This window comes from Leopardus geoffroyi, chromosome B3 (assembly GCF_018350155.1).
Source record: "Leopardus geoffroyi isolate Oge1 chromosome B3, O.geoffroyi_Oge1_pat1.0, whole genome shotgun sequence".
Taxonomy (NCBI): domain Eukaryota; kingdom Metazoa; phylum Chordata; class Mammalia; order Carnivora; family Felidae; genus Leopardus; species Leopardus geoffroyi.
In genome coordinates, this window is record NC_059337.1 from 135,432,728 (window position 1) to 135,447,255 (window position 14,528).

At 39.6% G+C, this 14,528-nt stretch overlaps 1 protein-coding gene across 3 annotated transcripts in view; it reads left to right on the forward strand.

Moving 5' to 3' along the window:
* The window catches only part of CPSF2 (cleavage and polyadenylation specific factor 2), a 33,218-nt gene extending 30,845 nt beyond the window's left edge, over positions 1 to 2,373 (forward strand). For all 3 annotated transcript variants that reach the window (XM_045448264.1, XM_045448265.1, XM_045448266.1), the window contains exon 16: positions 36 to 2,373. In XM_045448264.1, coding sequence (XP_045304220.1) covers positions 36 to 128 — 93 coding nt within the window. In that variant the 3' untranslated portion in view covers positions 129 to 2,373. The remainder of the gene's footprint in view (positions 1 to 35) is intronic.
* Positions 2,374 to 14,528: the final 12,155 nt, after the last annotated feature.

Below are 14,528 nucleotides of genomic sequence, written 5' to 3' on the forward strand. Positions count from 1 at the left end.
TTTTTGTTTTTTGTTTTTTTTTTTTAACTTTCTAGACGGAAACTGGCCGCATTGGATTAGAAGGCTGCCTTTGTCAAGATTTTTATAGGATAAGAGACCTTTTATATGAACAGTATGCCATTGTGTAAAGAACGTGATGTCAAGAAGTGTCTGTTTGACCTTTCTAAGAGAAAAGGGTTCTTATTCTAAGCTTTTGCTTTTTTGTTTTGTAACATACAAAAAAGAAATGCCAGAAAAATTTAACATGCATTAGATTTTTTAAAAATGTAAATAGAGTTCGTTTTGCTAATGGTCAAATGAGCATTCTACCTTTTGACTTTCAGAATGATAGAGATTCTAACAAGTGTGCAGGCCGGTGAGTTGAAGATGATTGGTTTCCTCTATAGACCCCTTATTCTAGAAGGGCTTTTTACTTGAATAAAACAATGCAACTTAGCAAACCAGCTCATGGCCTTAGAGAAACATGTTTGCATGAGCTCTTGCAAACAGTTTCTTACGTTTTCTGGAATGAAAAGTGAGAATTATTTAGAAAAGATGTGTGCTATATAAAAAAACTGATGAAACGGTTTTTTGAGGCCTATGTGTTTAAAAAACAAAAAACAAAGAGTGTACGCTCAGACTTTTCTTTGGAATTCTGATATGCAGTTGGGGCATATCTCCTTATCCCTGCCTATACTTCCTGGGTATTCACTCTAGTCTGAGCTGGTACACATTTGGGTCAGGAATCAATTTTTATTTCTCCCATTTCCTGTTTTATCAAGATTTTGTTGTTCGGCATGAATTATAACAGCATCATTTGAATATATATAATGCAAAAGAAATCCTTGATGTATGCATTTAGATACATCTTAGCTCTCAGCTAGGTTACTTTATTGGAAACTGTTGAGTGCTCTGTTTTTAAGGAAACAAATGCTGAACCACCTATTTTTATAAGGTAATAGTATAATTTAATCAAAAGGTGTAAATGTTTTCATCTCTTAGGCTTGCTCCTTCCTAGGGTTGCTGAAGCAGTGGCTGGATTTTATAACCTTGCTACAAAAATAATACTGAAGTTGGATAAGGTCATCCTTTCTTGTGTTCCTGTCTTTCTTCGGGCTGGCAGCCCTCACGTAATATAAACCACTTGTGTTTAAGAGTAAAAGCTGAATATATGCAATTCTCATTGAACTTAAAAATGAAAATCGTGTTGCCCGATTGTAATGTGTTGATGCTTTTTCAGTGCATAACTTGATCATGGCAGTCCTTGATCTTTACTTCCTAAGTATTTAAGCCCTCCTCTTCATACTTCGCGTTTTTAGGAGGATCATTCTTGTTTAACTTATATGGATCTATGTATAGTACCACCCAGTGATATCAGACTAGAATTAAAATTTCATTCAAAGCTTACAAAGAATTTACTGTGGATTATAGTGCTAACGCAAAGTTATAGTTTTCTGATCCTGAAAACCAGATATGCAGAACAACATTACAGAAGATGACGGTGAAGAGTATGTTTTCTTTGTAGAGCTTTGAAAAATTTTCACTTAAATTCTTGTTACTGAAGAGAGTAAGCCTAGAATCCTAGTTATATTCCAGGGGAAAAAAAGTCTGCATTCGTTACATGGCTTGAAGCATCTGGTTATACATATTACATTGCATTCCCGATATTGAAAAATTGTTTCTTGCTTTAGCCTTTTTATTGTCCTTCGAAAAGGAATTAAATTTTAAAGTACTGCTTGAAGATGGCTGTGCTAACTAATGTCATTGCAAGAGCAAGACTTTGACCTGTTTCTAGATGACAGTATTACTAAACTTTCTGAAATGAAGACATTTGTTCAGCCTTGGTTACTTAAGAAAAGTATAAATTTTAAAAAGGACTGTAGATAAATCACGAACGCAGAGAACTTTTTCAGATCTTTGTTTAAAGGCAAAATAAATACAAGTGGACCATCAGCTTATATGTATAGACAATTTGGTTAAAAGAAATTTTATTGTAGCATTTGTTACAATGAGATTATAAATGTCAAGTTTCATTACAGTTTTTTTTTTTTGTTTTGTTTTCATGAACCAGTAGGTGTTCTGAAACAGAAGTGAAGAGGTCAATTTTCTAACGAGGGCCTTTAAAAAAAAATTGAGATCTAATTCACGTACCGTAAAATATACTCTTTTAAAGTATATAATTAATTGGCATTTAGTATATTTAGTGTTGTACAACCATTACGACTAGCTCATTCCAGAACATTCTCCTCTCCCTCAAAAGAAACTCTATACCCATTCCTTAGCAGTCACTTCCCGTTTTTTCCTTCACCCTAGTCCTAGGCAACCATCAATCTCTTTCCTGCCTCTATGGATTTGCCTATTCTGAATATTTCATAAAAATGGTATCATACAAAATGTGGCCTTTTGTGTCTGACTTCTTTCACTTAGCATATTTTCAAGATTCATTGATACTGTAGCATGTATCAGCATTTTTTATATGGTTGAATAATATCCCATCGTGTGGGTACACCACATTTTGTTGATCCATTCACGAATTGGTGGACATTTGGGTGGTTTCTACTTTTTGGCTATTATAAATAATGCTGCTATAAGCATTCCTATACAGGTTTTTTTGTGTGGAGATGTGTTTTCAGTTTTGGGGGGTAGATACCTAAGAGTAGAATCGCTAGATAAATGATAGGTAACTCTTTTGAGAAACTGTCAGTTTTCCAAACTGTATTTCCAGACGATTTTCCGAAGCGCCTATGCTATTTAACATTCCTACCAGCAGGGTGTGAGGATTCAAGTTCTTCTCCATCCTCAGCAACACTTGTTACTCACCTTAGTTTTTGTTTTAATCCTTCTAGGGTGTGTGAAGAGGTATCTCATTGTGGTTTCGATTTGCATTTCTTTAATGACTAATGATGTTAACTATCTTTTCTGTACTTATTGGTCATTTGTATGTCTTCACTAGAGAAATGTCTGTTCAGATTCTTTGTCTAGTTTTTAGTTATTTCTTTTTTATTGTTGAGTTATACGTTTTTAAATATAGTTTGGATACGAAATCCTTATCGGATTTGTGATTTGCAAACATTTGCTCCTATTCTCTTTTTCACTTTCTTGATTGTGTCCTTTTGAAGCACAACATTTCTTATTTAATTTTGATGAATTGTGATTTATGTTTTTGTTTTTGTTTTTTTCCTTTTGGTTCCATGTACTGTTGGTGTCATATCTTAGAAACCGTCATTTCATCCAAGGTCACAAAGGTTGATACTTATTATTTTCCTAAGCATTTCATAGTTTTAACTCTTAAATTGACATCTTTGATTCATTTTCAGCTAATTTTTATATGTTGTGTGAGGTAGGGGTTCAATTTCATTCTTTTGCACATGGCTATCCAGTTGTCCCAGCATCAGTTGTTGAAAAGACCAATTCCTCATCAAGTTATCACCATTGTTGAAAATCAGTTGCTCGTAAAGGTATGAGTTTGTTCTGGGACTCTGAATTCTATCTCACTGATCTGTATATATCCTTATACTGGTACCACATTGTCTGAATTTCTACAGCTTTGTATTAAGTTTTGAGATTGGCAAGTGTGAGTCCTCCAACTTCGTTCTCTTTCAAGATTGTTTTGGCTTTTCTGGTGCTCTTGCGTGTCAGTGTGAATTTAGAATCAGCTTATCAATGTCTGCAGAAAAGCCATAGGGAGAGAAGAAGTAGTTGAAATTTATAACTTAAAATCTTAACTGTTATGGCTGAGAGACTGTGGAATTCATCTAGTTCAATTCACTTATTTTAGTACTGAATGAATGGGCCTCGGGAAGGGAAGGGAAGGGATTTGCTTGAGAGCCTCATAGCAGGCCAGAGAGGGAGTGGAACCCAGCCTTACAGAGTCTATTCATTCAGTACTAAATAAATGGATCTAGAACCCATTCAACACTAAAATAAGTGTGTTGAACTAGACGAATTCCACAGTCCCAACCATAACACTATGAGATGTCAAGCTGTAAATTTCAACTACTTTTTTTCTTCTGCATTGCTGTGTTTCAGTTCCTTTGTGTACGTTCACTTTGCCTTGGGTTAATATGTTCAGTTGATCTGCTCTGAGAACAGCGCCCAGCACCTGTTAACCTTGGACAGTAGCATGCTGAGGGAGAGCTTCATTTTCATTCTATATGATGGCCAGTAAAGGGGAGGGGGGTGTTACCTTCTATACTCTTCTTTGGTTGTAAGTTTCTGGTGGCTTATCTCAGGGTTATCGTCCTTCAAATATTGATGAACCGATGACCACTTATGGCTGGCAGTCCAATGATTGAGAGGTTAATTGTCTTGGTGGTGGTGGTTCCTGGCCACTCCCAAGCCCCCTCTTTTAGCCATTCGGTAACTACAGAATGAATGTGTAAGTGCAGATGGGGTGGGAGCGAGAAGGAACGTTCAGATCTGCCTCCCTGAGCATGGATGGAGGAGGGTGTGTGTTTCTTCTTCTTTTGATTGTCTCTCACTTTTCACCACCTCAGTTGTGTCTATGAGAAAATACCAAAATGACCAAAATAAATAAACCTAGGACTTTGCTGGAAGCGAGGGTAGCTTTGCTTTTGTCCTTTTCCTCCTCCTCCCCCCGCCCCCAACCCCTCTCTTTCTTGGTGCTTTTCGTTTGTTGCTCAAGACTATTTCATTTTAATTCTTGAAGTCAAAATATGATGTCAAGGAGCAAAATAGAAGTTTGGAGGGTTTTAACTTTTTCTTCATTGTAGTTGAATAGAACCAAAAGTATATATGCTTTTTTCATGAAATTGTTCATGGATTCCATGGGTCCTGCTCAAATTTTTGATTCTGCCTGATAAACTCCAGTGGAGAATATATGAAGGATTCATGAAGACCTAACATCATTTTCTGAGGTTTTGTTGATGGTAATGTCCAATATCCAATTCATCGTATTTCCTTTTCTCCAACAATTTTTTTAAGGCACTGCTAAATTGTGTGTTTGCCACTAGTGAAGCCCTTTGAACAGATCTCTGTGGGAAGCTGTTTGTATTCCAAGGGGCTGCTGCTGGTCTTGTGTTTAATATTTTGGGAGCTCTCATTTCTCTTTGGATTCATTTACCAAGCTTATGAGAAATGTAAATTATTTTAGAAACAACTTGCAGTCTTGGCCCAAGTGACATTACCACTTGACTCTAAATGATGGGGGGAAAAAAAAAAAGATTAAAAAAATGCCTTGTCTAGACAGACATTTGCTACCATAGGAGATTTTTTTAATATTAAACAGTCATTTAACCCCAAACTCTAATAAAAACTAGTAGAATATATCAGAAATCATAAAGATACTCTAATTTCCAATGTAAGTCATGGTTCAGGTTAAATTTCATATTTAAATATCAAAGGACATAAGTCTTTAATGAGACTGTAAATCCTTTATCAGTTATGAGAAAAAATTACTTATCCTAAATGTACAGGATTCAAAGTCTCAAGGTTTTTCAGTATCTCGTATATGTGATTTTTTTTTTCAAGGAGATAAACTATTACAGGAAGAAAGAAGCATGTTTAATGAGGAAAGGGGATTCAGAGTATTCTGAGTTTTTAACTATCAAGTAGCATTTCATATCTACATTATTGCCCATTAAAAAAAGCTTCTTTCACATTTATTTCAGCCATTTTTTAATTTTTTTTTTTTTTTCAACGTTTATTTATTTTTGGGACAGAGAGAGACAGAGCATGAACGGGGGAGGGGCAGAGAGAGAGAGAGACACAGAATCGGAAACAGGCTCCAGGCTCTGAGCCATCAGCCCAGAGCCTGACGCGGGGCTCGAACTCACGGACCGCGAGATCGTGACCTGGCTGAAGTCGGACGCTTAACCGACTGCGCCACCCAGGCGCCCCATATTTCAGCCATTTTTTAAAGTAGTTTTTACCTGAGATAATGAAAGCATTAAACAGAGATATCTCTAGTAGTATAAAAACCAGTGTAATACATCTCTAATAGCTGAAAGATCACTTGTGTATATTTTATTTCACTTATTTTGGAATAATTTTAAACTGATGGAAAAGTTACAAGAATAATTTAAAAGATCCCACATATCCCTCTTCTAGATTCTCCCGTTAACATTTTGCCGTATTTACCTTATTCTATTTATATATACATATTAATTTTTTAATCGTTATTATACTAAGTTGCAGTTACGATGTCTCATTAGCCGTAACTACAGTACTTCTGTCAGCACCAGGACAGCAATATTGATAAAGTTCTACCATTTAATCCACCAACCCCATTCAAATGTTACCAGTTACGCTAAAAATGTCCTTATCGTAATCCTTTCCTTTTCGCCCCAGGGTCCGGTCCATGACGATGCATGGATTCAGTTAGGTTTTCCCTCCAGCTTTCCTCAGTTTGGAGTACTTTGTCAGTTTTTCCTCTTTTAACAAAATTGTTTTAGGACCTTGACATTTTTTGAAGAGTGATGGCCAGTTACTTTGTAGGATAAACCTCACATTGGGTTTGTCTGGTGTCTCGTGATTAGAATCGGATTCCAAATTTTTGGCAAGGATACCAGAGAGGCGATTCTGTGTTCTCTTTGTAATATCAGGAGGCGCTTCATGTCAGTTTTTGCCGTTACCAGGGATGTTAGTTTCTAATAGTTTGTTATGTGCGCAAGGTTTTTTCACTGTGAAGTTAATAAGTATTTTTACTTAGTTAATGAGGAATTAGTGTCTGGTGGGGAGCCACTTTGAGACTATATCAATACCTGTTTTGTATACATTTTTATCCTCTGGTTTTAGCATCCATTGATGCCTCTTGGCTGAATCAGGCCTTGCCAAATGGCGGCTTTCTAATCAGACTCCTGCATCTTCAGGACATTGGCATTCTGGTATAAGCACCTGATCTTCTCCCTGTTTATGTATTTACTTAGCATCCATTCATTCATCTCTTTATTTATTATATTAGTATGGAACATGGATTCTGTTTTGTAATTTACAAACTATCTTGATTTATTCTGATCCTCTAGTTGCCCTAGATTTGGCTGGTGGGAGCACTTTCAAGCTGGCTCTTGTGTTCTTTGACACAGTCTCAGGTTTTGTGTGTGTATGTGTGTGTGTGTATGTGTGTGTGCGTGTGTGTGAGAGAGAGACAGAGAGAGAGAGAAAACATTAAATTTGCCATCGTAACCACTTTTCAGTGTACCGTTCAGTAGTGTTGAGTATATTCACATTGTTGTGCAACAGATTCTAGAACTTTTTCATCTTGTAGCACTGAATCTCTGTTCCCACTAAGCATTAACTCCACCCCCTCCCCCAGCCCTTGATAACCACCTTTCTACTTTGTTTTTGTGATTTTGACTGCTTTAGAGTGTGAGTGGAATCATAAAATATTTGTCTTTGTTGGTACTAGCTAATTTCACTTAGCCTAGTGAACATAGTGTCATCAGGGTTCATCCATGCTATAGCATGTGACAGGATTCCCTCCCTCCCTCCCTCCCTCCCTTCCTTCCTTCTCCTTTTTAAGGCTGCACACTTCATTGTATGGATATACCACATTTTCTCCATCCCCTCATCCGTCAGCGGGCGTTTGGGTTGCTCCTGCCACTTTGCTGCTGTGACTCGTGGCTGTGATGAGCATGGGCGTGCAAATATCGCTTCGAGATCCTGCTTTCAGTTCTTTCTGATAACGTGTCCAGTGGGATTGCTGGGCCATATGGTGATTCTATTTTTAAGTTTTTGAGGAACTTCCAGTTGTTTTCCATAATGGCTCCATAATTGTTTTCCCTGTGGTTCTTTGAAGTACTTCCTATCTTGTATTATTCCTACCCCATCCTGTGATCGGCTGTTTCTCCAGAGTCCTGTTTTAGTTTAGTGGAGAATCGTATTTAGGAACAAGGCTGGGTGCTAACTTGTGCTCATTGCCACTCACTGTGCTGTCATTGCTACTAGGTCCCCTGAGCAGAGAGTAAGGAAAAATATACATCTATGTTTTTTTCCCCATCCGCCCATCTGTATGTATTCTACTCTTCCACAAGGTCTGTTCTGGTTTCCCCCTTTCCATATTTATACCTCCTTTACCCTGTAGTAAGAAATGGGGATCCCATAATCCTCACTAGATTCACTGCCCCCTGGGATTAGCCAATCTCCTGACCACAGGGCTGGCTGCCTTCCTCCGAGCCACCCCACCCCCTGCTCCCCTGCACAGGGCTGCTGCGCCTTGAGTTTCCTCCCTTCCAAGTCTGTGGTGGCTCCTGCTGATTGAACCCCATGGTAGGGATTTTAAAGAAGGCACCTTTGGCCCAGATGGCACTGCCACTGCAGATCTTGCCTCCAGTTCCCACAGTGGTCTAGTGACAGGGAAAGAAACACAGATAAAGTTTTCTACTTTGAATAGCACTGTTTAGTTCGGCTGTTTTGTCTTTGTTGTTCTGCTACAATATTTTCTGCATTACTTTCTACGCTGGTTAAGTCAGAGTGATGACTGCTGTGGCGTGGGGTCAGTGGAGGAGAGTGAGGAAGAAGAAAGTCGGGCCGCAGTCTTGAGGGGGACAATGGATGTGGCGGGGAGGGTACCACACGGTAGCGAATCCAAATGCCCTCAGAGCTAAAACACTTTAGCAGTTAAAGATCTTCATTTCCGTGTTCATATTGTTTTATACCTGTCCTTGCAAAAAAACCCTGCCTGTCAGTTTGTCATTTGGATCATCCACCCCCTTAACTCTTAAGCTTTAGGAGTGTCAGGACCAAGTTCACTATACTGAGTGCTGAGGTGTTCTTTTATTAAAGTCAGTTATTTTTCAATCTTCACAATCCGTAGTAGGAGGAATAATATCGTGCCCCTGGACAAATGATTCCTTAGTAAGCTCAGGATGGAGTCCAGTTATGTAACAAACGTGGGAGCCTGTATAATAATTATTAGAACTTATTCCTACCTGTGGGAAGATGGAGTCTATGGCCATAATTATTTCCATTTTAGAGATCTAGTTCCCCTAATGGGAATAATTGCTCAAGAGGTTTTTTTGTTTTGCTTTTGTTTTACAAAAAAACAAGCAATAGTAGCTAGCTGACACTATTTTCTGTGTACCAGATACCTTGCCGAGTGAGAACCTTACATGCATTGTCCCATTTAATCATGATGATTACGGGTGCAGTGGCCCTGTTACGACCCCATTTTACAGATAAGGAAACTGAAGCCATAGTCCTCCAGTCTCGCACATAACAGGCATTATAGTATGTGCTGGTTTTGATCTATTATCGGAGTTCTTGGTTCTGAGCAAAAGAAACTCTCTGGCTACCTTAGGAAAACAGTTTGTTGGGACAAAAACCCCAGAGAGCTCTAGGGTCCAGGCAGCAGACCCAACAGTCTTTCAAGGCACCACTAAGGGAATGAGTCAGCTACAATTTGGGCCCCTCACCACACAAAGTCATGAGGGAAATCCATCGCTGGCCTGGCTTTGGTTACATTCAGACTCTATGGCTAGACAGGGGCACCCTGGTTGTCAGTCTTAACCAAGTGAGACACAGGGGGAGACTTCTCCACGAGAGTCTAAGGGCTGTTAACCACAAGGTAGAAGCATGGATAGTGGTAGGCAAAACACGACAAATCCCCACCCTGTGGAAGGGGTAGTTAAGCGCACAGGCTCCGAAGTCCAGGGCTTCAAATGCCTATGGCACAACTTCCTGTGTGGATTGGGCCAGTCGGTTTATATTGTAACAAACTATACAGGCATACCCCATTTTATCGTGCTTCACTTAATTGCACTTTGCCGTTAACTGTGGTTTTACAAATGAAAGGTTTGTGGCAACCCTACATCAAGCTAGTTTCTCGGGGCCATTTTCCCAAGAGAATCTGCTCACTTTGTGTCTGTATCACATGTCAGTAATCCTAGCAATATTTCTAACTTTTCTGTTCAGTTTGTTATGGTCATCTGTGATCAGTGATCTTGGATGTTACCATTGTGATTCTTTTGGGGCACCATGAATGGCATCCATATAGGAGTGCACACGTAATATACGTTACATGTTTTGTGTGTTTTGACCGCCTCACCAGTTGGCCATTCCCCCATCTCTTTCTGTGTGCTTGGGCTTCCTTATTCCCTGAGAGACAACAATTTTGAAATTAGGCCAATTAATAACCCTACAGTGGCCTCTAAGTGTTCCAGGGAAAGGAAGAGTCCATTGATGTGCCAAACTTCATTGTTGTCTTTTTGTAAGAAATTGCCACAGCCACCTTTAGCATCCCCCAACCCCGATCAGTCAGCAGCCAGCAACACTGAGGCAAGACCTTGCACCAGCAAAAAGATGACAGCTTGCTGAAAGCTCAGATGATGGTTAGTATTTTTTTCAGCAATAACGTGTTTTTTTAATTAAGGTATGTACGTTGTTTTTTTAGACATAATGCTCTTGCACACTTAATAGATTCCAGTATGGTGTAAACGTAACTTTTATGTGCACTGGGAAACCAAAATATTCATCTGACTTGCTCTGTTGCAATATTCGCTTTATTGTAGTTGTCTACATGCAAACCTGCAGTATCTCTGAGCCCAAATGGGAATGATCCTGTTTCTAAGGGTTGTAGGAGGATTAAGTGATATGAACCAGGCAAAGCACTCAGAGTGTCTGGCACATAGTAAGCACCTTAATATGTTTTAACAAAAATTTTTTTTTCAACGTTTATTTATTTTTGGGAGAGAGAGAGACAGAGCATGAACGGGGGAGGAGGGGCAGAGAGAGAGGGAGACACAGAATCGGAAACAGGCTCCAGGCTCCGAGCCATGAGCCCAGAGCCTGACGCAGGGCTCGAACTCACGGACCGCGAGATCGTGACCTGGCTGAAGTCGGACGCTTAACCGACTGCGCCACCCAGGCGCCCCTGTTTTAACAGTTTTTAATGTCGCTTTCACATATATTGCCTTGTTTACTCTTTTATTACAACCCTAAATGTTCGCATCACCTCTGTTTTTACAAATACAGAAACCGGCTCTGGGGGAGGGGTTCCTAAATGGCTTATTCAAAGCCACCTACCTGATCAGTAGTGAATTGGGTTCTTTTACCATGTCACTTGAACTACAAAAAAGGTTCTCTAATATTTGTCCTTTCGGCTTCTAGATGAGAATCCTTTAAAGTAACTTCTAATGTTGGGGTGCCTGGGTGGCTCAGGTAACCTTCCAACTCTTAATTCCGGCTCAAGTCATGATCTCACGGTTTGTGAGACTGAGCCCCACATTGGGCTCCGCCCTCACAGTGTGAAGCCTGATTGGGATTCTCTTTCTCTCTCTCAGTAAATCAACAGCAATAAAAATAACTTCTGATGTTTTACAGTTTCCTGTAAACAACAGTGTGGTTTATAGCATAGGACCTAAAGTAGAGCTAAGACATTTTTAGACATTTACTAAGGTTAATTTAAATATGGCAACCTTTCTGGTTTGGTCAAAGTGATAATGCATTAATCTAGAGATACTGAATCTTTTCTTGTCTTTATTGCCAACTTTATGCTATTCCCCATGGAATTACAGAAAACAGGCATCCCTTGGTCAAAAATGAGCATGAGAACCTTGGAACATGTTTATCCAGGAATGCTTATATATTGATTCTGAAAAGTCACCTAATACTTACAAGAGGGAGATATGGGGGTTGGGTGGGGATTTCGTCAAGTGGGTTTCTAACCCTTCCAAAGCTATTTGCAAAGGGTCATTGATGGATATGTGCCAGCCCGAATTAGCAGACTCTGTCCTCACCTTACCTTGACGTTTTGTAAATTTTCTGGTTGAGGATATTGGCAGCAGGTTAAGAAACTTTGCAAATGACCTGCTGCCTGAAGTACTAGCTCTTGTATGAGAAAACAGAGAATAGGTACCAGCGGGGATCTTGACAATTTGGACCATGGGCAAAATCTAACAAAATGGACTTTCACCTGTGTTTGTCAACCAGGTGCATAAATATATAAGGGAGAGAAAAAGCCTAGAATTCTAGGTTAAAAAAAAAAAAGGCATTTTATTAGACTATAAATTGAGTATAAAGATGGCTGCCAAAAAGGGTAATGGCTTAGGGCCATATTACTAATAGACTATTGGACTCTCCAATTGCTAATAGAGTGTTCAAAATGAAGATGGTGATGTCCTGCTACATTCTACTGGTAAGAGCTTGCTTAGAGGCCTTCATTCAGCACCCCCCACTACACTTTTAACTCTCTTCTGTAATAAGGAATAAATGCATATTATAGAAAGCTTAGAGGGTATAGAAAAGCACAGAGGGAAAAAAATCTGTTACAAAATATAGTACTTTTATTAGTTTGGCCTCTTTCCATCTTTTTAAAGATGAAATGTTTATATAATTGATATGTATACAAGTTTTCACTGTGCCTTTAGAGAAAACTTCCCCTTTTATAAATATCTTTTTAATGGCTATAGATAGTCCGTCATATGGCTGTATCATTATTTGTTTAGCTCTTCCCAACTGTTGGATGGTTTCCAGTTTTTCTCTGTAATCTGGAGTGCAGACAGATTAATTCATAAAACCGTGCATCATGGTGATATTAACACTAGCATATAGCGGCAAAGAGCTACGATTACAAAATACCACTTTTTAAGGACAGTAATCTCTTGAGTTAGGACCTTAGTAGAGTAATCAGCTTGTTGAAGAGCCTGGGAACCATAGCAAATAGGAACTAAGGGTATAGGTTGGAACCTGCAATAGCGCTTATTACTGGGAAAATACAAAGCAACAAGCATCCAAGAAGCTGACCGTCAGGTAAGATGCCACTCTTCAGGTTCCCAAAAGTGACCCAGCTTTATGTACTCGTGCAGTAAAGCCTCTTTGGAAAAGAGGAGTTAAGTCTTCAACATTCAACCACTAAATGAGAGTGTCCGTACCCACTACCAACCCCTAAACAGAACGGATCCAACCTGTTTCCAGTGCTCACATCTTATAAGAGAATTTTGGGTGAATTGTATGTATATTTTTGTCTCGGTATTTTTTTTTTTTTTAACATACAGTGCAATATTGGTTTCAGGAGTAGAATTTAGTGATTCATCACTTACATAAAACACCCAGTGCTCATCACAAGAGCCCTCCTTAATGCCCATCACCCGCTTAGCCCATCTCTCTGCCCACCTGCCCTCCATCAACCCTCAGTGTGTTCTCTACAGTTAAGAGTCTGTTTTCTGGTTTGCCTCTCTTCCCTCCCCCCACCCCACGTTCATCTGTTTTGTTTCTTAAATTCCACATATGAGTGAAATCATGTAGTATTTGTCTTTCTCTGACTTATTTCGCTTAGCACAATACTTTTTTTCTTTTTAAATTTTCTCTCTCCAATCTTGCGACATCACATTTGACCCTGACCAAACCAAGGGAGCCAGAACAAATTTTTAAAAAAGGTTTGTTAGAGCCATCATTCGCCTCATGACCTCATTACTAGTAATTATTAAAATACGTTTCACAGTGGGTAAAAACAACCATTGTGGCAACTGTACAGAACTCACCCACGGACATCATCCTCCAGCAGCCATCCCAAGGTGAGTTCTTCATTCCATGACCTCAGCTTCCTAAAAAGTGAAACCAATGCCAGCATATTTAGCCCTCATGTGCTCCGAAAGGATTAATTTCTATTGGCAATCTTATGGAAGTTGATGAAGGGCAACAGAAACAAACTGTAGTGATAAGAGTATGCTATGCACTGCTTAGCACACTAGGGAGAGAGGATCTGTGTTTCTGTTTAGTTGCTGACCCAGACTAAAGAGGATTCGTAGCGAACACTTCCTGTGTATCACACACTTACGTGCCTTGAGTTACTTGTATTGAATCCTCACAGCCGACTATGCCGACCTAACAAGTAAGTCATCCCCGCTCTGTAGGTGAGAAAGTGAAGCCTCCCCTAAGTCTCTCCGGGTGTCAATTGCTAGTGAATAAGAACCATATCCAGGATATGCATCCGGATTGGAGTATTCAAAGTATTCCCGTCTTGGACAGATTTGAGACTTCAACAAGAGTGACTACCATTGGAGACCTATCCTGATGCGGCCACAAGTAGGTGTTCGGGAAAGAGGAAGGAACTAGCTGCGTGGATTGAATAGAGAACATTCACGGATGTCAAGATGTTCATGAAACAAGTGTTATTTCCTATCTTTCAGAGAAGGAAATCTCCGTGCTTCTCTGTTGTTGAAACTCCAGGATCTGTATGTTCCCAGGGCTTCAACTTGCCCTCCTCCCCACCACTTCAAAATAGAAACAGTGGTCATCTTAGTGCGTAATCGGGACTCACGTGATGTTTTCCCTGTTGTAAATGCTTTCACAGCAACATGCCGCTTCACCTGTCCCACTTCGGGAGCACATTTCTGCTGTTGATAGAGCCTCTCCAGACAGATTCGACATTTTGAGATCTCCACCTTTGAGATAAAGTAGGGAAAGGACTAGTGTCAAATGCAAATTCAGAAACTAAGGAACACCTACAACCTCAGCAAGCTGAGATGCACAAAATGATAAACAGGTCTTTGGAGTTGCTAACCCTAACTTCCATTCTAACACTCTTGACTGTGAAGGCACCAATAGCAAAGGAAGATAGGGACCCCGACACACGGACTCACTATACCACAGGC